General features: G+C 35.9%; 1 protein-coding gene across 1 annotated transcript; it reads right to left on the reverse strand.

Moving 5' to 3' along the window:
* Positions 1–5,084: 5,084 nt before the first annotated feature.
* On the reverse strand, positions 5,085–17,270 carry LOC140150256 (uncharacterized). Its single transcript, XM_072172259.1, has 3 exons — positions 16,874–17,270; positions 16,151–16,615; positions 5,085–5,203 (listed from the first exon to the last, which is right to left on the reverse strand). Exons 1-3 carry the CDS (start codon positions 17,268–17,270, stop codon positions 5,085–5,087), a joined length of 981 nt encoding a protein of 326 aa, XP_072028360.1.
* Between the last annotated feature and the right edge of the window lie 6,364 nt (positions 17,271–23,634).

Here is a 23,634-nt window from a genome sequence, read left to right on the forward strand (position 1 = left end):
TACACCGAAACCAGACGTCTGCAATAAGTGTTTTATATTTGTAGTCCAATTTGTCATACCACGTTGATCTAAATTAAAAAGCATCAGATAACATTTCTTTGGGTATCTATCATTTGACATAGAAATTAATTTCAACCAATATTTTATACAACGCACAACCTGAAAAGTATACATAGGGGGTCTTCCGCACTCACCCAAAGAAGCACTATTTGATGTATTGTATGATACCCCTAAAAACTTATTACAGGCCTTAATATGTACATTCTCAATCGCATCATATCTTTTTACACCCCAGATCTCAGAACCATAAAGCAAAATAGGTGCAATGACTGAATCAAAAATTTTGAAATATGCAGAGAAGGGCAAACCACCAACCTTTTTCATTGCACTTTCTAAAGCATACATTGCTTTTGTTGCTTGCATAGCAAGCGTTTTGGTTCTTCAGTAAAAGTATTACCAGTTGAAACCATTACACCAAGATATTTATAGGCGCTAACAATTTCAAGCTCTTTACCTTGAAAAAACCACTTTTCATACCTTCCTGATTTGCCTCCTTTTCGGTTAATGATAACCTTGGTCTTATCTACATTTACTGACATGCCCCAAGTATTACAAAACAATTCAAGAACATCGATGTGTTTTTTTAAACTACCAACACTATCTGCAACTAAAACAATATCATCTGCATAGAACAATGATTTGACTTCAGTGTTATTATCAAGTTGAATTCCACGACCACCATTAACATCAAGAAGTCTTGAAAGCTCACTAATAAAAATTGAGAAGGAAAGAGGGCTAATTTGGCAGCCCTGACGAAGACCAAAGGGGCAATCAAAGAGATCTGAAAGATGTGAGCCACTTTTAATACACGATTTTAAAATATTGTTTATATTACAAAGAATATTATACAATTTACCATTTACACCAATATCCTTAATTTTTTAAGGAACTTATCCCGAGGTATGCTGTCAAAGGCCCTCGAGAAATCAACATAAAGACAATAACAACATAAAGATAATAATAGCGATATCGCTATTTTTGACGTCGCCATTGGATTAACACATAATCACGAAATCTTCACAAACAATTCTATATTTGTTATGTTCAAATTCAAGTTGATTCATCAATCAATAACATTATTATACATCATATATAATATTAACATTGAGTACAATAGTTCGTTAAATATATTAAGAAGTAATAATTAAAGTAAATTGCAATAATATGAACGAAATCATGTATTGTGGTGTCAAAGCAAAATTATCTTACCGTTGGGGTACGACAATGTACCACACTGTAAGTATGTTGTTTTTTTAATTTATAACTGCTAACTGTGTATTTTGAATGGAGCTGTCAGCCTGGTATTTTCGCCTCGAACGTCACGTGTCGGGTGTCATATGCTGCCTGTAATTTCCCTCATTCTTCAAGCCCTGCCCTCTGTCGGAGGCTAAGTTTGTTGGATATCCATATTTCGCAGTTAGTGCTTCTTTGCAGTACCGCGGGGCAAACTTGTTGGATATCCTCATTTCGCGATTAGTGGTTCTTTTTTAATGACCCGTAGCCAGCCCCAGTCAGCCCCATACTTTTTTTTTGGTTGATTTGTATGGCGCTTTCAACTACTGAGGTTATTTGCGCCAGTACTCACTCCTTTGTCAAGTTGCACCTGTATAACTCCATTCAGTAACACGTAGTACGTAATTTTCTGCTTCACTGCATCTTATTTATTTCTATCCTCTTCATGCCTAGCTCGTTGATATCTCCTGCTGTATCTGCTCGTACAATAAAATCCAGATTTTTCTTCTGTCTGCGTGGTCAAAACCAAACGGTGTCTCTTCAGAGCCACACCAGGCTGAGTCAGCCGAGGAAGGGCTAAAACGTGGTCAAATTACTTTGCATGATCCTACGCTAGCTTGACTTCCTCGCATCCAAGCCTGTTCCCCAGAGCCCAAGTTTGCGTTATCCATCCGACACCACGTGGAGGTTTGGCTTGAGTTGCCCGCGAGCAAATACTTTGCCAGCTCTACGGGCCTTGTCGGACCCAGCCCCATACTTCACTTCGATTTTAACTAATAAATATAATTGTTTCCATATTCTATGGTTTCAAATATTATTGTTTTATAGCCGAATCCCATGGTTCATCTATTTTTTCAGAAACCGCTCTACTTACAAACAACAGAGGGCGCTGCTGAATATATAAAATGCAGCATGTGCGCATTTTAAAATGCTAAGTGCGAACATTTTTATATAAGAATCATGTTTGAGTAATATGCATTTTAACACCATAATTACACATTTTAGGCTGAGAATATGTTGAATAATAATAATAATAATAATAATAATAATAATAATAATAATAATAATAATAATAATAATAATAATAATAATACCAACAACAACAACAACAACAACAACAACAGTTGTAGCTTGCATTTTTTGTTCTTCTCTTCAGTAAATGTTATAAGTTAGATTACTGTACCTCACGTTCTGCGTTTAGTAGTGTCCTCATCCATCCTCTTTCTTATTAACGTTGTTCATAAAAAGCAATTGTTTTTCTCATTGTATATAGCATACTCTCATTGTTGCATGATGAATAAAATCATACTACAGGGTGAGTCAAAAAAAGTGCAATAGAGAAAAGAATCCATTTTTATTTAAGTACCGAGTTGAATCTTTTAGGTTTTAAAACATGTTATATATGACATATCCATTAGTGATCTTGTGTGAAAAAAACAAGGAATTAGCATTTACCGTTTTGTTTTTATGGCACGTTTTATAGCGATACCCAATTTTAATGTTTGTCCAAGAGACATCTAAAAGTTGAAGTTCAGCTCACTCTGTGTAAGGTAGATTTGGAACAACTGCCATTTTTCTTAACCTCATTGGCATTGAAATAAAACGGAGCACCCAAAGTGTCATTGCCCTTGGTCTACTTTAAGGAGAAGAAACATTATTTGTTGTTATTTTAATTTTACCTTTACTTTAAAGATGTTTATTCTCTATCAAAAACATACAAATTTGTAGGCGGGTTTTTCAAATGTCAAAATGAAATGCGCGCAAATTGAAGTGGAGTGAATTACAAAATATCCAGTAAGTTGGACATATTGGGATTATAAAACACTTGAGTTGGAGTCGAGTGGGGTATGAAGGACTTAAAGTAATGTTAGAAAGTTAAAAAAGAAATTAAAATAACGCAAAAATCAACCTTATTTAAGTTAAAGTCAATTTCAGAGCTGGTGGCTTTACCTTGCATTGTGTGCGCTCATTCAAAATACATGGTACCTCGTGGACAAATAACGAAATTGGGTATCGCAGCAAAAGGACTCATAAAAATTAAACGATAGTCGTGATTCACTTCATATTTTCATAGAAGGTGGCTATTGAGTGTGGCATTTATAGACTTGTTCAATAATGGGAAATTTCGCCTTGACTCTTGCATAAATATCGATTCTTTGCTCTATTGCACTTTTTTGACTCACCCTGTATTTTGTGTTAACATCACTAGACATTTAAACTTCCTGAATTAGCAAGCATGCAATTATTAATCCTATGTTCTTATGCATTTATTCATGAAACTTTTGACAAAAACTTTATAATCGGTAGGCAAACAAATCCCGAAAGCTGCTTAAGTGTCACCCCAATCACGTTCATCGCTAAATTTAGTCTTAATCTTGTGCGGCTAAATGTACATTCAAACGTAAATCACACTCAAGTGAATTATTCCGATGGATGGTATGAAATAACTCCATTTCCTTTATAAAAAGCTAATGGAACGGAGTGATATTAACGATGTTCGACATGTTGAACCCATAGGCAAATTTGCATTCACATTATACCACTGATGCCATTAATGATGAAAACCTTATTTGTCATCAGTCGCTCAATCCGTGCGCCACAATCTCGTCATAACGGTATCATATCATATCTGCGGAGTAGTAAACAGTAGAAAATCAGTTAACGGCCCATGGTCGGATCAATAGCCGCATCCAAACAACATCCATCCCCGCTTTTATGTCAAAAAATGGAAATTGTGGAATCAGTGGGAAGCCGATAATTTTCTCATAGACCCTGTAACATATTAGGTCTGAAAGGAACACTGATAGCCAAAATAGAGTCGAGTGACTCTCTAAGTGGAGTAAACTATTACTGACTCTCAAAAGGAGTCACCGGACTGTCACAAGAGAGTCAGTAAACTGTTGACTCTACTCGTGGAGCCAATTGACTCTACATTCAGAGTTGTCGACGGAGTAAAGAAATTATGACTCTTGCTGTTGACACCATGGAAAGTATATTCTCCCATTCCTAAGGGATGGTGGTTCATCCTAAATTTCTTCATCCTGTCGTCTGACGATCGCCTATATGGCGCGGAACTGAAGTAAAGTATATTATTCCAGTAGAATTGTTATCTTATTTTGTGCTATTTCCGAACTGTCAGAGTGGCCCTGTAATGGAGTCATGGTGACTCTATAAATGGAGTCTGGGTTACTCTAGAAGCAGAGTCCAGCCACTACGCGACTCTATGTCTAAAATGACTCCATATTGGGAGTCAAATGACTCCTGTGTAGAGTCATCAGCGGGCCCAGTATCAACAAAAACATTAAGGCCGCAGGGCTGGGAGGCCTGAGGCCGGCGACCCCATACGACTAAACACTCCAAGTGTGACCCTAATATAAGGACCCCGCAAGGCATGAAAGCAAGAGTAAGGTGACGGACTGTCTGTACTGGGTGACGGACTTTCGATAACATTTTTACACGCTTTCAAACTTTCAAACTTTCTTTACCCCATAATTTTGCAACAGTAGCTTCAACTTGGAGTGAAATTTAAGTGGAATAGCGAGTGGCAGATAGTTGAGAGATAATGTAGGTAGCCCAAAATAATGTTTCACTATCAAGATATCAATATTTCATTATAATAAGGTGAATCCTCCTGGCCCTCTACACTCTACGCAAAAACCAGCTGGAACCTTAACTGCTGTTAATCTTCCTTTCGGAACCATTATTTTTGGGTTTTTCATAACATTTAGGAATAGGTCAATTAAAGTCATCACTTTCTTGCTTCACTTCATTGATGTGATATTGTAACCTTGCTATGATGGTGGCTTCATTAACACATCGGGGGCTACGCTTGGTATCCTACAGCCTCCCACTGAAACCAGCTCACATGCTACCCCATAATATGGTGATATGAAATATCCCTGAAGAACACCTATAGATCAATAATGAACCAAAATGTATCATTGCAGAAGTGCAGACCATTCAATTATTGTAAGCATTGTAACTTCGCAACCCTAATCGGATGTGGAACCGAAATTGATTCAACTCTTAATGATGCTCCCAGTAGATATATTGCTTTTTTTTAAATATATATGGCCCTTAATTACTTAGACCATTAGCGTTACTTGACTTTATCAGTCAAATTCAAGAAAAAAAAGAGAGTCAATATTTTGCGTATTTCCTTCAAATCAAAAAGGGCATATCTGTTAGTGTGAAAGGAGATATTTGAAGATGATACGGACATATTTGCAATTATTCTTGATTTTGTGTTTTAAATTAATGCACACAATCAAGAATAATTCCGGTGCTTTCATTGATAGTACTTTTAAGTTTTCTGCTTTCGTAAATCAGTGTTAAATTTCATTTTAAAAGATATAAATGGGTATGTTAACACCTTTAAGAAGACCCGTATTTTTAGTATAGGCGAAACAATTAAGGGCTCGGATAGCAACGTTTGCACGGTATTTTTGAAGGACATGGGAGCACATCAGATATATCGAATTACATTCGAGGAATGTCCTTCTGATATCAAATAATTTTGATTTTTTTTTTAAATTCACGATAAAATACAATTTTATGGCTAATTATTAAAATTGATATTGATATTTAACAGTCCGCAAGGTAAAAGTTTAGGCCTATACATCTAATGATATGTACTTAGAGTGCTGGGAGGAAAAGCCGACCATCATTTGACAATTTTTGACCTTTCGTATTGAAGACCTACAATGTTTTTTAATCAAAGTCCCACAAAAAATACTGTGCAAATGTTGTTATCCACTCCCTTAAATGCGGTGACGTGTTATAGATGTGATTACGAAGTTTAAATAATGACGTGGGTGTTCGATTTCAGGTTTACATTATAGTGTCGTCCAAAATTTAAGCTGAATTTACACTCCGTCGGCGATTGGTTTCTAGCCGATGGGAAAAGCGATTGGTCAAATACCAATCGCTCGTCGCTCAGCGATAAAGTATAAATTCAGCTTAAGAGTTTTGATATTAAAGGTCAGATTTTGTGGCTACTTAGTGAGAAATGCATGTGTTGTTTAAGAGCTCGCGCTATTAATCGTTCATGCCTTTACTCAAGTTTTGACACACGGATCGACATTTCAAGTCAATTTAAAACTTGTCTTATAAAATTAACAATTTACTGAGTGTAGACCTATCATGAAATTATATTATTTTGTTCTATGGTGAGTGCAAATAAATAAGTAAGATATGAAAGAAATTTTATCAGACATCCAGAACCCGAAAATGGATTCAGATTTATATAAGAATTTTAAGAAGATTTTTCATTATTGGTGTGTTTTTTTAATTATTGTTCTGAACAATATAAAGCCGTTGAACCGCCAATCGTTTTGTTTGTTCGTTTTGTTCGTTCGTTTTTGATTAAATTTATGTCGATTTTAATTCTAAAGTGTGACTAGTAATTCGGAAAATGCAAGTGCCAGTCATTCAAAAAATGGTCAAATCTTTGGAAAAGGTTGCCCTAAAGAATGAATGGAAGTTTTAAAAGCTAACAAGCATAATGATGATAGTTATTAGCAACTCTAGGATGAAAGTTCCGAGCAGTCTGATACATTTCCTATGCGATGCAACTATTTGTTTAGTTGTTTTCATCCTGCTTTCATCCTGCACAAATAATAGTCTGAAACTTATCGGTTATATCGAAGAATGGAAAAGAGAGATTGTAGGAAAGACGGATTAAATGAAGGAGAAAAATATATGAACTATAAATAGGACTGATTAATTCAAATTAAAATAAAGGATGTGATAAAGAAGCAAAATGATAGAAAGAATGTAAGAAAGCGGGAAAAAATTAAAAGAATCAATGAAAATCAGAAAATGGAAATTTGGAATTTTATGCTCAGGAATGTCTTTCAACAAGCACTGATGGATGTTATTTTTCCTGAATTTAGATGCCCAACAATGTGTTCCATATAAGTGTGTTTTTGCAATGAGTTCCAACATATTTTTTTAACTATTATGTCGAGTATATCTAGGCATTTTAACAGCTGAAATTTAAGTGATAACGCTGACGAAACTTCGGCCAGACACAAGTGACATGTAGCTGGTCGGGGTATTTTTACAGGACAGGCAAGTGTAACCGACAAGCATTGTATTGTGTATTGGTATGTATTAGCCACCCAGCAACCTGAACCTCGTTTACTTGGGAATGATTTGAAATGCCCGCTAATTTAGATTGTTTGATATTTACTGCCAACAATGTGGAAAAAGAGACACATGTAGCAGCCAACATAAGGTACATTTCGCTGTAACGGGTCACACATATACTATTGCTTTGCCTGAATTTGGATGCTGAACAATGTGTTCCAACAGTCACTAGTGCTGTTTTTCCTCAATTTAGATGCTAAACAATGTGTTCTCTCAGACAATAATGTTGTTTTTCCTGAATGCCCAACAATGTGTTCCATCAGACAATAATTTTGTTTTTCCTAAATTTGGATGCCCAACAATATGTTCCAACAGACAATAATTATGTTTTTCCTAAATTTGGATGTCCAACAATGTGTTCCACCAGACAATAATTTTGTTTTTCCTAAATTTGGATGCCCAACAATGTGTTCCAACAGACAATAATTTTGTTTTTCCTAAATTTGGATGCCCAACAATGTGTTCCAACAGACAATAATTTTGTTTTTCCTAAATTTGGATGCCCAACAATGTGTTCCAACAGACAATAATTTTGTTTTTCCTAAATTTGGATGCCCAACAATGTGTTCCAACAGACAATAATTTTGTTTTTCCTAAATTTGGATGCCCAACAATGTGTTCCATCAGAGACTAGTGTTGTTTTTCCTTAATTTTGATGCCCAACAATGTGTTCCATCAGACACTAGTATTATTTTTCCTAAATTTGGATGCCCAACAATGTGTTCCATCAGACACTAGTGTTGTTTTTCCTAAATTTGGATGCCCCAAAATGTGTTCCATCAGACACTAGTTTTGTTTTTCTTGGGGAGTAATTATAAATATCATGTTAATTTCAATATTTGGCTAATGTTTGAAGTAAAAAAAAAAAAAAAAAAACTATTTTGAATATTTTCGTACAATAACAATAATAAGGCATAACTGTTATACATGTAGATTGCAAAAATAAGGCATTGCTGTTATAGTCTGCGAGAATAACAATAATAAGGCATTACTCTTATAGTTTGCAATAATAAGGCATTACTGTTATAGTCTGCGAGAATAACAATAATAAGGCATAACTCTTATAGTTTGCAATAATAAGGCATTACTGTTATAAAGGGTGCACAACTTATAAGTTCCCCCTAATGCTTTTTGAAAGAAATCGAAAACTATTTAACGAAATGTAAAATTGTAAAAGGTTATGAGTAACCTTATTTGTTTTACAAATCTGGACCAATTTGTAGTGTCACACATCATTGCGTTCGGTCACAATGGTTCATTATGTAAAAAAGAGGCAGTTTGAAAAGTTGCATCTTAGTCCATAGGAGTCAATTTTCAAACAATACAGTATGTCAGGTCTGTTTATGTGTTTGTAATGGAAATAAAACTGAAAGTCTAGATGTTCAGTAGGGAATGTGTCCTCCTACATTGTTAACAAGTGCATTACAACCTCGGCGCATGCTGTTTATTAAAGTCCGGATCCGTTGCTGGTTTCAGCCAAATTCAGTTTTGACATGTCATGACGAACAGACGTGACACGTCCACGATGTTCTGTCGGCTGGTTTGTCACTTCTCCTGTCACCTGAAATTTTGTTCTCAATTTTCGAATCGCATTGGGCGCAACTCCCATACGACGAGCAATTTCTTTCACTGGTACATTTTCATCCAGCAAACCTATTGGTCGACCGCGAAGGAAATCGGGCGAACGTGGCATTTTAAAAATTACTTTTCACATGTGATGAACTACTGACGATGTATGATCTATTCTCACCGCAGTACATATCCCGCCCAACTCAGCCATTTATCCTTATAGAGAAAAGAATTAAACACCTGCTTTGCTTTTGAAATAGAAGAAAAACAAAGATTAAGTTTTCTATAACAAACACATGAATATTCCTGGCCTACTGTCTTGTTTTAGAGTTGCCTCCTATGGACTCAGATGAAACTTTTAACACTGTTAAAAACGGTCTCTTTTGTTTACATAATGAACCATTGTGACCAAACGCAATGGCGTGTGACGCTATAATTTGGATCATATGTGTAAAACAAATAAGGCTACCCATACCATTTTACACGTTTACATTTCGTCTACTATTTTTCGAGTTATTTTAGAAAGTATTTAGGGGGGAACTTATAAGTTGTGGACCCTATAGTCTGCGAGAATAACAATAATAAGGCATAACTCTTATAGTTTGCAATAATAAGGCATTACTCTTATGGTCTGTGAGAATAACACTCTTTCATTTTATATAACATGTACTTAATCATGATGTCATATTATGTACAGGTCAATTCTTTGACAGAGCCAATACCCTGACCAATTTGCTGCATGATGGAAATAACCGGATCATTAATTTCCGTATTACCACCGCGTTAGTCATTTCTATCATTCCCAAAACCCCTTGCAAAGAAACCCAAATTACGTAATCACATCGTTAATTAGCGATGTGCTGTGCACCCTCAAACATTGAACTAGTCTCGGTCCCAGCCGATGTGTGCTCCTTCGTCACTAAACAAACACATTTAGTGACGGAGGAACACAAATCGGCTGGGACCGAGACAAACATTGAACGCAAAGACAATGACGTAGTTTCGGTTTTCATTGCAAAAGACTTCGGGAATTCAATTTTTTTAATTATAGACCGGTTGTTATTAACTAGAAAAAAATGCACTTTGGAAACTGCATCAGTCAGAGGGAAACATAGAGGAAAAAGAAAAAGAAACATAGACAAGAAAATGCGGTAGGGAGGAATAAAAGAGAACAACACGAAAATTCACACAAAATGCTAATAGTTCTTTGACACATTTGATCAGCTACTTAGCTGAAATTTGCAGACCAGTGTGATGAACATATTGACGAACACATTACTGAGAATTACTACGGAAATGCAAGGCAGTGCAATGACAATGTGAGAATACATAGGTGAGGAGATGATGTGATTGATAGCTTTTTAAATATTTCCGAATGAAGGCCACGTTGATCATAAAGATTGCGGAAAGGTCAATGTGATAGTGAAGTAATATTTAAAAAAAAGAGGCAAATAATAATGCATGAGCAAATTAGTCTATTATTAGTAATAAATGCGCACGACAAAATTGCAACGCTCACTTTGCGTCTTTTGAGGGTTCAGACGGCATAAAAAAAGTAGAGGTAATCGTTGCGTTGAGTTACCTCTCGTTTTGAAATATACAATACATTTCATATCATCTTAATGTGAAAAGAAGTATGTATAATACAAGTATAATATTATCTGCAAATGCACCACAATTGTCCGTTTTGGCATGTTTGCATCCAACAGTTAACCTCGTTTTAACCACATGTGTTTATACGCAGATAGTATTATTAAACATCACGCTTTTTTCTGTTCAATCACAGATTCTAATAGACTTGACTTTGAACACTAATATTGTATAGCTTGTTCACATTTTTAATCAAAGTTATTACTGTAGGCGTGATAAACTTTTAAACTGACAAACCGCTCAGACTGACATGAGAGAGCAAAAACTTGACGGCGTCACTGTGGGTTCTAACCCGGGCCTCGAACGCACTCACTTCTCATATACGTCTAGCCCTCTTCTTTTGTTCCATTATCTATTGTATTTCTTTTGTTCAAAGTCTGGTCAACTGTTGATTATATCAAGTAATGTGGACAGGTCAAGATAATCTGGACAGGTCAAGATAATCTGGACAGGTCAAGATAATCTGGTCAGGTCAAGATAATCTTGGTCAGGTCAATAAATTTTGAACAGGAGAAGTACATGTTCATATTTTGAAACACTGGCCACATTATTTGACTTTTTGGACATTTCAACAAACTTAAAATGCATCAAAGTTTAATATATTTTACACGATCAGCATAAATTATTATGCAAGTTTATGCATATTAGATTTAAATGAAGATGGTAAACAATACTTGTGTGTATTGAATGACAATACTTGTGTGTATTGAATGACACCAAAAACACCTTTATTGAATAATGCAAATTAGTTTGTATTATGTCTATTAAAGCCTGTATAATTAGGACGAGGATGTCAATCTACCTTTGTCCCCCCTCTCCCAACAAACACAGATTCCGACAAAGTAGGTAACAAAACAAGAGCCATGAGGTCTTACAAATTAAGTTCAACCAAGGATATTTTGCACCTAAAATGCAGTACATTACAGGCCACAAGACTAGATGTAGAAAAACTACAACAATCTGAGGCCTAACCCCAACCAAAATAGGTCGAGGAGGGTACCAAGGAATATGCATTGATTTGGTTCAGGACATTTGTTCTATAAGTATATTAAAGATAAATATAAATTCTATGGTGTTAAATGAGTTACCGTCATGTCTAGGTAAAACACACCCACTTTGGTAATTTGACCTTTGAACTATTTACATATTCATTATTAATATTACGAATATGTATAAAGAATTAATAATAAGAATTAAATAAGGCTATCGAGTGGGACAGGACCACAAATGAATTGAATAGAATCTCCCGTTAAAATCAATGCTGTATTGATTTGATTAAATCACTTGCAATTGATACTTGATAAGACTCGTAGACTCGAACGCAGGACACACGGGAAGAATATTACACTGTCTCGGTGTGTTTTTATTTTTGGAAAACCCTAAACTTACACAAGATAATCATATCAGCTTTTCCAGTTTGTCTTTTGGAAAATGAATAAACCATAACAACAAATTCGTTTATTTTGGCTCACCGTATATGTAAGATAAACGGTTCAAAACAGACCATCACCATAGATAATCGGTGTCTTGTTGAGGTATGGTTCGCATGTTAGTCGCTCGGAAGGCTCGACCCCTTCGGGGTCTCGCCTTCCGAGCGACTACCATGCTCACCATACCTCAACAAGACACCGATTATCTATGGTAATGGTCTGTTTCTCACCCTTTATCTACTACATCATAAGTCGATGTCAAGGGACTGTGAGTAAAATAACTGATATGAAACTTTAACATCACGTTAGATTAACACTAACAACACCACGTACTACAAAAAATACAGCTGAAAGCCACTGTACATGAATGCATGCATCAGACATGATTTGATGACGCAATCACCCCGACTCATATATACCCACGGATTTACTGGTGGGCGACCCACAGTGTCATCGCCCCGATATCTTCATGGGAGAAATCGCCATGGTAGGTTGAATCCACCGCCACGCATGGCCATTTTGTTCCGACCTGTTTAATACAGACTTGACATTTAATATGGAATACTTTTTCGCAAAATTCCAAGACTGGTCTGGTAAAGGTCTGCATAAACCGCACGGGCTAAATATTAATTTGGGTGTGTCGGGAGATGGTGCAAAATAATTGTTTGACAGAAAATGTGCTGTCCATTAGTTTATATGATGGCGCTCATAATGTAGTAAATTAGCCTAAAATGGCGGATTTAAGGAGAATTTTGTGGGGGTAAAATTTCTGAATTTGAGCAACATTATTCTAATATTATCAAATTTATTGAGATTTGAGGCAATTTTATTGAACCTAAATACCAATAAGTGTTCGTCAGAACTGAAATGCACCTGTGACCAGTTTTGAAAGTGGGAGGAGCTTTTAAAAATATGGCTCTATAAAGTGGTATGCACTCAGAAATTTTGAATGGTCCCCTGGGGCCAAATGTTATAAACTGACTGCACACAAAGAAACAGTGTGAGTTCATTGGACAACCAGGAATCCGCACAGTTGTTTTTGTACCGTAAGTTTATAGCATTTGACCCCAGGGGGCCATTCAAACTTTCTGAGTACGTACAGCTTTTAAGAGCCCTATTTGTAAGCTCCTCCCCTGTTCAAAAACTTGGTACATTTTAAGTGTATTTTAGCTGTGATGAATGCCAATTGCTGACGAAGTTTAAGAAATATCACCTCAAACCCCTATCAATTTGATAATATCAGAACCACGTTGCATCAAGTCCGAAATTGTGTCCCCCACAAAGCCCAAATTCAGTCTCCCTAAATCCGCCATTTTAGGCAAATTCGCTATATTATGAGCACCATAATGTAAACATATCGAAAGCACATTCTATCAAACAATTATTTTACACCATCTCCCGACACACCCCAATTAATATTTAGCCCGTGCGGTCTATGCAGACTCCGTCCAGACCAGTCTTGGAACTTTGCGAAAAATATTCCATATTAAATGTCAAGTCTGTAGTTCTGAGACGCATAATGGGCCGAAGGACATCTGACTAAGGCTCTTGAGAATAGCCCGGTGACTGATCTCGCTGTGTGTGAGTGAACATGGTACGCCATAGGTCATTGCTTTTAGACTACCTCCACGATTGGCCTATACACTGCGCTATATAGTTCGGCACATATAAAATCAGAATTATTGTCAGTTTTTGAGTTCAAGACGCAAGCTTCTTTCTCAAGACGCAAGCTAACGACTATCATATCTGTTCAACACGTATGTTCAAGTGCAAGGAACCACATCTGGCTTCTTTAGACGAAATCATTTACAGGAGATATTCATCATTTTCTACCCCGGTATCCAAAGATTTTCGTCTGAATATCAAAATCGTGCATAGCACATTCACGTGTATCGATATCAGGTATTTATTTTAGTATCTCTGCTGTACCAAGTAATTATTAGCCAGGCGATGTCAGTGTGCGACCTAGTGCGTGGCATGCTAGGGGTCTCGGGTTCATATCCCACCTCAAACAAACAATTTCTTTGTTCGTCTTCTCTCTTTATTCATTCATTCTGTCCCTTCCATTCGCTCAAGGGCACTTCGTGAGTTAGGTTTAATAAATTCAATGTGATGTTACAGGTTCATCTTTTATTCACATATGAGTCTATCCACATCTTTGTACAATCAAGATTAGGCCTCCTGTGCCGAGATTGTGGCACACGGGGATTAGGAGTGAATGAAAAAACAAAGGATGCCGATTTTGTTTTCATCTTCAATGATTTAATTGTGGATTATGCGAAGCTCTTGTTAAATGATATTCATGACGAATACATGCATAAGAAGATAAAGATAATTCCATGCTGGAAAGATCAATATAGAAGGGTGAAGGTCTAATTTTTAACCAAACAGAATATTTGTGACTCATTATATCGAAACAAGGCATGTTTGTTTGAAATCTATAATAAAGAAATATGCATGAAAAAGCAAAAAAAAAACACAATAAGCAACGAAGTTATTTAACTCGGTAAGGAAAGACAGCCTAGACTTTCTATAGGTCAAACAGAATCATCATTCACCGAAACCGCTAGAGAGTTAATTGGCTTTCGTATTTCAAACGCAGTATAGTCCAGCTGCAAACTGTTAGGTTTTCAATGATCGTGCATGTTTGTGATTTAAGGCCCCATTCAGTGATCCCAGCGCAAGCATAAACAACTATGTATATATAAATTGCTTAAAAGCGAAGGACACGCCTCGCTAAAATTTCCGTTAGGCATTTCTGAAATTTGGCAAAGAAAGAGAAAAACAGCAGTAGTGACAAAGTTGAAGCCTCATTCAAATACATGAAGCTAATTCTCTAAAATAGAGATTCATGGAGTCTTTCGGCTTAACCATTAGCAGTCAATATTATCACATCTGCGACACTAACAAAGGTGCCAAAATCTGAATTTCGATGATCTTTACGATAACCGGAAGAGCAAATCACTGAATCTCCATTTAAGGCTTTGAACCAAGTTATCACTCTGCTGAAGACCTTGAAATATAGCAAAAAATGCACTTTGCTCCAAAAAGAGTTATGGCCACCTAAATCTTATATAGAAGTCAAATTAAAAAATTTGATCAAATTTGAAGAAAAGTATAGTTTAGTGTACCTGTCACGTATACTCGTAAATACTCTTTCTCGAGTTTTGTCAGTTGGCTCAGTGGTAACGCACTGGGTTTTACAACACGGAGGTCCCGGGTTCAATTCCCAGCTCTGCTCTGCAAACATGTGAAAGGTCGTATTTTACGCTCTACGGGGATCAAAACCTAAAATATGCTCCGATTTCAACCAAAGTAGTCTCACATTGTTCGTCTTGCAAAAGAATTCAAATTAAGAATAGTTTGCACCATCTCGAATGTATCGTTACATAGGTAACATCGCCAAATAGATCAAGGGCAATACTGTTTTATTGGGCATTTTGGCTAAAGTTTATTCAAACCACGCACAAAAGTATTCCTCTGGCTCTAGAGTTATGAGCAGAAAGGTCAAAAGTCATATCCCCCGGTTGTCTATGTACCGAAACATCCTGGATGATGCAAACTCTTCTTTATTTGAATTGGTATCAAAAATCATAAGATCATTTTTATGAAAATCGCAGCGTTTGTTAGGTTTTGACCCACGGGAAGCCCAAAATGCAACATTTGACCTTTTTGCTTATAACTCGAGAACCATTATACATCTCAGATCACTCACTCGGTCGACTTCTGTCGGACTCCTACGATGGCTCTCCAGATGTGTCTGTCCTGCATGCAGCTCCGGATTTCGTTTGGTTCCTGTCCAGTACAGAAGATCTACATAGGTCTTGCTCGGCCGCCCACACTTCTTTTGCCGTGACTGGGTCTCCACAACACAAGGTCTGACACCACCTGCCCTGTACTTCTTAAACAGTGACCAGAAAACTGTAGCCTCCTTTTCCTAATTTTATCAGTTACCTTTGGGAGTTTTCCATACAGTTCTTTATTTGTGGTATGTGTCCTCCAGCTTATATCAAGAGCTGATCTAAGTAGCCTGGTGTAACAGCCATCCAACAACTTGCGGATCTTGGTTGTCACTGTCCATGTTTCTGAACCATAGAGCAGGATGCTTTCTATTGTTGCTTGGAATAGCTTGAATTTAATCTGCCTTGGAAGATGAGATTTCCAGATTTTAGTGAACTTATTACATGCCCTCCATGTCAGTGCCTTCCTTGTTTTGATGTCCTGCTCACTGCTTTTGATCCAAGCTCCAAGATATTTGAAGTCTTTTACAACTTCCAAACTGGTTCCATCTGCAGTTCTTACATCCACTTCAGTCTGTTGATTGAATACCATGCATTTAGTCTTTTTGGTATTCATGTGCAGACCTACTCGTAAAGCAGCTTTTTCTATCCTTTCCAGTAGCTCCTGAGCTTGACTGGCAGTATCAGATATTAATGCTATATCGTCAGCAAAGTCCAAGTCAGTAACACATAGCGGTCCAACCCTTCTACTGCGTCTGAAATTTGCTGTAAAGCCTAGATTCTCTTCTCTCAGATATTGATGTTAATATTTTTGATTATTATTGATACTGATATTAATATTTTTGATTATTATTGATATTGATGATAATATATTGATGTTAATATTTTTGATTATTAATTTTTTTGATTATTATTGATATGTGTAATATTTTTTATTATTATTGATATTGATATTAATATCTTTGATTATAATAATTGATATTTATGTTAATATTTTTGATTATTATTCTTTATTTGTGGTATGTGTCCTCCAGCTTATACCAAGAGCTGATCTAAGTAGCCTGGTGTAACAGCCATCCAACAACTTGCGGATCTTGGTTGTCACTGTCCATGTTTCTGAACCATAGAGCAGGATGCTTTCTACTGTTGCTTGGAATAGCTTGACTTTAATCTGCCTTGGAAGATGGGATTTCCAGATTTTAGTGAGCTTATTACATGCTCTCCATGCCAGTGCTTTCCTTGTTTTGATGTCCTGCTCACAGCTTTTGATCCAAGCTCCAAGATATTTGAAGTCTTTTACAACTTCCAAACTGGTTCCATCTGCAGTTCTTACATCCACTTCAGTCTGTTGATTGAATACCATGCATTTAGTCTTTTTGGTATTCATGTGTAGACCTACTCGTAAAGCAGCTTTCTCTATCCTTTCCATAGATGCCATAGATTAATGCTATATCGTCAGCAAAGTCCAAGTCTTGACTTAGCGGTCCAACCCTTCTACTGAGTCTGAAATCTGCTGTAAAGCCTAGATTCTCTTCTCTCAGATATTGATGCTAATATTTTCGATTATTATTGATACTGATATCAATATTTTTTATTATTATTGATATTGATGATAATATATTGATGTTAATATTTTTGATTATTATTGATATTGATATTAATTTTTTTTTTATTACCGTACTATTTTTGATTATCACTGATATTTATGTTATTTTTTAAAATTATTATTGACATGGGTGATATCCCAGCAAACACAAAACGTTTTCGACATCATTCGCGAAAGTTTATAAAAGGTTGTCAGAAAACGTTTAAATGTCCGGTTATATAAAGGGTACATTAATAGTATAAAACGTTTTCATAACATTAAATAACATTTGTTGGTAATTTACTCCACAGCAAACACAAATGTTTTACAAAAAACATTTAAATGTCGGGTTATATAAAGGGTATAAAAACGTTTTAATAACATTCCAAAAATGTTTGCCCAAAATATTCAATAACGTTTTTAAAATGTTTTCACGACCTTTATATAACCCGACATTTAAATGTTATTAAAACGTTTTAAGTTTGTAAAAAACATTTTAAGAACATTTCTGTGTTTGCTTGGTGCAAATATTTTAACATAATGTTATTTAAGTGTTGACAAAATATTTGGCCAAAACTGTTTGCAAAAATAGTTTACAATGACATTTCGAAAACATTTTTAAAATATAGTTGTAGTGTGTTTTCATACAAAACGTTTTAAAACGCTTTCATGACCTTTATATAACCCGGCATTTTAATGTTATTAAAACGTTTTTACCTAAACCAAAACCCAAAATATAACTTATTTAAAACGTTTTTAAAACGTTTTTGTGTTTGTTGGGATGTTTGATTATTATTGATATTGATGTTAATATTTTTATTATTATTGATATTGATATTTATGTATGACCTGAACGTTGTGAAGAGTGGGAACGCCAAAGTGGACTATACGACCCGCACACATACAGGCTTTGATGTCGGCCGCTGAGTCACGTCATCATCGCCGCAATCAACCGTCAGCTGCCGTTCCTTGCCGCAAGCAAATCCGCTGCCAGCCGTCTGAGCTCGTTGTTTGTTGTCGGGCTCCGTCGAGACATCGTCACTCGCCGCCCAGATAACGTCCGGGTTTTTTTTCACTAGTCTCCGTTTCATGTCCCGTCCCTTGCCGTCGTGTTGTCGCTGAAGGTCATTCCCACTCGTCAGCGAATCTTGTTTTTCCTCTTTTTGCCGTCGCTTTGCCGTCAACATTTTGTGATTTTCACGTTCGTCACCTTTCGTTGGTTATCTGTCGTCATAGTGTGACCGGGCCTTTAACAGCCTCCGAAGTCGTATGATAACACATTAAATTTTGAAATGATTATGAAGCATGTTACAAACCGACGTGTCCGCCACGAAATTTGCTTCTTGATTACCCATTAAAATTGACTATTCTTGCATCCCATTTTTCCTGTTTTCTATAACAGTACTCAATAAGTTCAATTTGCAAATTAGTTACACGTCTCTCTCAATGGACTATTTACATACCGTATCTTTGTAGCGCAGTAATCCATTTAGGTAAATAGGTTTTGTGAAATATGGTACATTACGGCTAACATTTATCAAAATTTTAAGTTGTGGTAAATGCGTTTATTGAGAAATTGACCTATGTATGTAACCTGTATATATTTCAACAATGAGAACATAATATGCGCTATGTAGGGGATTACGCAGCTGAAAATTAACAATTAGAAAAGAATGATAAAACCAACGAAAAGAGCGAAAGGAAACCGGCATCTAATCTAATGAGAAATTATGAAAGGCTTACTAACTTTCTTATTACCACTGATCACAAACAAGGAAATGAGAAAGCGCTGTCTAATTAAAACGAATAAACTGAGAAACTGTGATAATAAAGACAAAACGGATTCTTTTCTCTCTTAGCATAGCGATAATTAGACTAATTGGCTTTATGAGAAAAATGGTCATTATTGTTAAAATAGACCAACTGTTGAAATTGTCATTCATTTGGTTAAGTATTAAGCCTTTAACCGAGTCGCAAATTTTAATGATGGTGTGGGGAGATATGTGGCTGGACGCGGCGAATGAGCCGTAAACTCGGCAAACTTCATTTCGAGCTACAGGTGAAAATATATGCAAATCTCGTATTTTGGCGAAGTTGAGATTTTTGCAGATTTCAAATGTTTAAGCTGTCTTCTAAGCACATACAAAGTTTTATTTTAAAGAAATAAGTGGAAATATGAAATAATCCACATTTTCTGAGGCCCATCTGATGAATGGTCATTTTGCTTCCATAAATTTGAACGCGATTTTCTCGGTTTCGCGTTTTGATTCATGACAACCTATAACAAGCCATAACTTCGCTTCTGATTGTCATATGAAGTTCATTGATGTGTCATTTTAATCCCTGAAACATGCTCTTTGCAAATATGTAAAAAAGTAAAAATAACCAGAGAGGGACTTTACGGCTTATTCGAGGTGTCCAGGCACATATTATGAGGAAGAAGTCCACTAAAGTAAAGTAAAAAAAAAAAACTTATGTGAATGCCGCACCGAGGAGGAAAATATCGGGATGTTCAGACATGTATTTTAAGGATGGCATGGGGAGATATTATGAGAAAGAAATCCACTTAAGTAAAGATGAAAACCCTTACGTGAATACCGCACCGAGGATCAAACTTCCATTTATCGTGTTAATTCTGTGATCGTCGGAAGCGATATAGTAGCAGTAAACAACGACTCAGTGCCGTAATTGGTTTCAAACATGATAAACCCTGTGATGTGCCCTGAGTAATTCAATTTGATTATTTGTCTTTGTTTACAAAATTACATGAGCGATGACATTTTGGGTAAATTCCCCTCTCAAATTGAATAAAACAAATTGAATCATATCAAATTTGGAATATTTGGAAAAAAAACCTAAGATTGTAAAGTGAAGATGACATCATATGGGATTCCCCTCAGGAAGTGATGTCATAGGATTCCCCTCATGAAGTGATGTCATGTGAAAGGTTAATGTTATAATTAAGACATGGGATTACATCATGTCTTGTGAAAATAGCAATTGGCTATTAACATTTGGGATTTCCCATTGCTTGATATATAAGAAAATATAAACATAATGTTCATAATAATTCTAGGCAGACCTGTATCGATGTGATTGTAATGTGTGGTTGATGTAGCTTATTCTCAAAGATGAGGACATAATAATTAAGCTGGATACTCATGGAGTATTACAAAGTGTGGTCATGTAGGACTCCTACAGTGCTACAAGCTCAGCCTTTGAGCGATGAAGATTATGTAGATTGATCTCGTCAAGTGCGGATACCGTTGTTGGCCCACAAGGCTATTGTTTTGTCTTCAACGATATGCTGAAATTATGAATATTATTTCGGAGCTACGAAAATGGACCAAAGTAAGACATGAGTCTACTGCGGATTGATTTGGACTTTATGGACAATGTTACAATTATTATCATCTGGATACAGATCTGACAGGTTGCAATAGCCTTAATTATTGAGACAGTTTATAGGTGTTGATCTGGGCTAGCTAACGTGCTTACAGTCCAATTCCTTTAAAGAAAGGAAATTGCGAACCATAAATATCTATGTAGTCAATGTACTACTACCTGCCATTGTTTTCGGAGAAGATCTAGAATACATCAAAGAACGTACTTCTTCCAAGAAAGGAATATATATTCTTCTGTCGACTTGCTGAAGTCTGGGTTATGAAACAACACATTGTCAATATAAGTGGGGACAACTGCATCGCAGTCCCGCTTCCTGAATATATTGTGTGAAAGGTGGAAATAGCACCACTTTTGGAGAAAGCAGTGCAAGGGGATAAGCGTTTGGAGAAAGCAGCGCAAGGAGATACGGGTTTGGAGAAAGCAACGCCATTGTTGTGTGAGAATTTTATTCGCAAGGATATTTATCAATGCAAGTGTACAATGGACTTTTTTTTTTTTTTTTAGTGAATAAGGATATACATCAGCCGTTCAGAACATTGCAAGAACTCTATGTTACCATCAAGAAGAAGAATGCTGGCTAAGTACTGATTAGTTTAAAGAATAATTATATTTGATTATTTTTTATGTGCATTTGTTGTCATATATTGTACTGATCATATCTTACTTTGAATCAAAGACTTAGATTTTGTTAGCTTAATCAAACAGTGTATTTGTGTTGTGCATTCGCTTGAATTTGGGTAAGAGGTGATTTTGGCCTTGAGTCAGTGCGGCTCGTAACACCTATAATGATTGATCTATACTATACAGTGCATATCAAAATAAAGTAAACAGTTTGATAAATGCCACTAGATTAAAAAGTATGTGGTGTGTGGTCAAAATGCTCTAGTTGATAGCTGAATCAACATCTTGTCCTCGTGTGACCATTAAGAAGGACTTAGTGGCTATTTTGGTGAGACGAGTAAAAATGCAGTTGCGCAGAGATTAAAATCTGACTGTTCAAAATTTTGTTATATGCTCCAAAAAATAATATTCATTAAATATATTATGTATTTTGTCATTTGACATTCATTTTCACTTGTTCTAATATTTATCTCTATTGATTTGTACATGAAATGTTCTGGAAACTCAATGGAAAATGCTAGTAAACAATCATACATAATGGAAACTACTAGAATGATCATGATTTCACAGTAGTAAGTGGTGGTGCTATTACAGTAACCATGGTACAATACAAAGGGTAATACTTCTAATTGGTTTGTGTTGAGGTATTGAACTATTTTTTGAAATGATGTAATATGCATACACAGGGATGATTATTCTAGAAGAGGAAAAGTATATAAACCATGGATATTAAATGGGGGAGCAGCAGTTTAGAAGTTACAACAGGGAACTCTGTGAAATTTATGTCAGCCAAAAAGTACAAAAGTTACCATAATTGAAGTCTTCAAACTTCGGTGTGTTGGAGAGAATTAAATATACGCCAAATGCAGTAGTGAAAGCCACTAGTGTTTCATTGTTTTGTCGACTCAAAGAAGTGACAGACTCAAATATTTCCATCAACGAACTGTGGTACTAGTATTTTGCTGGAGCAACATAATGTGTTATTCGACTGTCAAGTCAAGTGGAGCAGATAGCTTGCCCAAGAGAACTCCGAGAGAGAAGCTTACAGTCAACAGATATCATTTTGAAAACACTAGCATAGCAGCTGGAATATTGCAAACACGGTCTTCAGGACTTGGACTGAGACTGTGGAAGACCAGGGGTTTCCCTTTGATAGACAGGATGTTGAACATTGCCGGATCTTGGATAAAGAACTGAGACCATCAACGGAATCTTATCAGAACTTCAGCCAATCAAGATCACCAGGTTTAGATAAGTAACTATAGCAAAACGAAATATTTGAATTAATTTAAGATTAATTCTTGTATGATATTGTAGTGATTTGATTGATAGCCATAGTGCACTCATTAATGACTGAGACCATCAACGGAATCTTATCAGAACTTCAGCCAATCAAGATCACGAGGTTTGAAAAAGTAACTATAGCAAAACGAAATATTTGAATTAATTTAAGCTTAATTCTTGTATCATATTGTATAGTAATTTGATTGATAGCCATAGTGCACTCATTAATGAATAATCATAAGTTGTTTTCTCCATCGAACAGTGTGTTTGTGTGTTTGGTGTTGAGTGAACTCGGTAGCAAGTGATTTTGGCCTAGGTCAATTTAGTGACCGTAACAATTTCAAGTTTGCTCTTTTGAATGCCAGGCTTCTGATTTTATGTAAAAAAGGTTGCTTTGTCCAAGTCATAAGCTACATTATGGTTAATTATTCTGTCATGAAAATTATGTTGTTAGGTTAATGAAGCGCAAGCTCTCGAGAAATTGCTTCATTAATCTTGCAAAATAGGTCATTTTCGTTTTGATTACTGAAATAAAGTATTGTATGATATACGCCGTGCACTCTCAGTCAATGTGTTCAAGAAATTGCCCAAGACTCACCTTTTCCCATCTCAATAATGCTTTGCTCCGTATACGTCCTTGGTATTGTGTTAAATAAAATTGTACATCGCTGAGGTAATATTTTGAAATAGCGCTTTAGTACTGTGATACATATTTTTTTTTTAAATCAGAAATACATTATGCTAATTATCGTTTAAATATAAATCCTAAATTATATAGATTGAAATCTGATTATAATACAATGTTACACACACTATCTGAAATCTAAAATATGACCGTACACCACGAATGAGCCGTTAAATATCCTAAATTGTATTCTGAGTTACAATGTAAAATGTGCATGACTGA

The sequence above is a fragment of the Amphiura filiformis genome, chromosome 4, assembly GCF_039555335.1.
Source record: "Amphiura filiformis chromosome 4, Afil_fr2py, whole genome shotgun sequence".
Taxonomy (NCBI): domain Eukaryota; kingdom Metazoa; phylum Echinodermata; class Ophiuroidea; order Amphilepidida; family Amphiuridae; genus Amphiura; species Amphiura filiformis.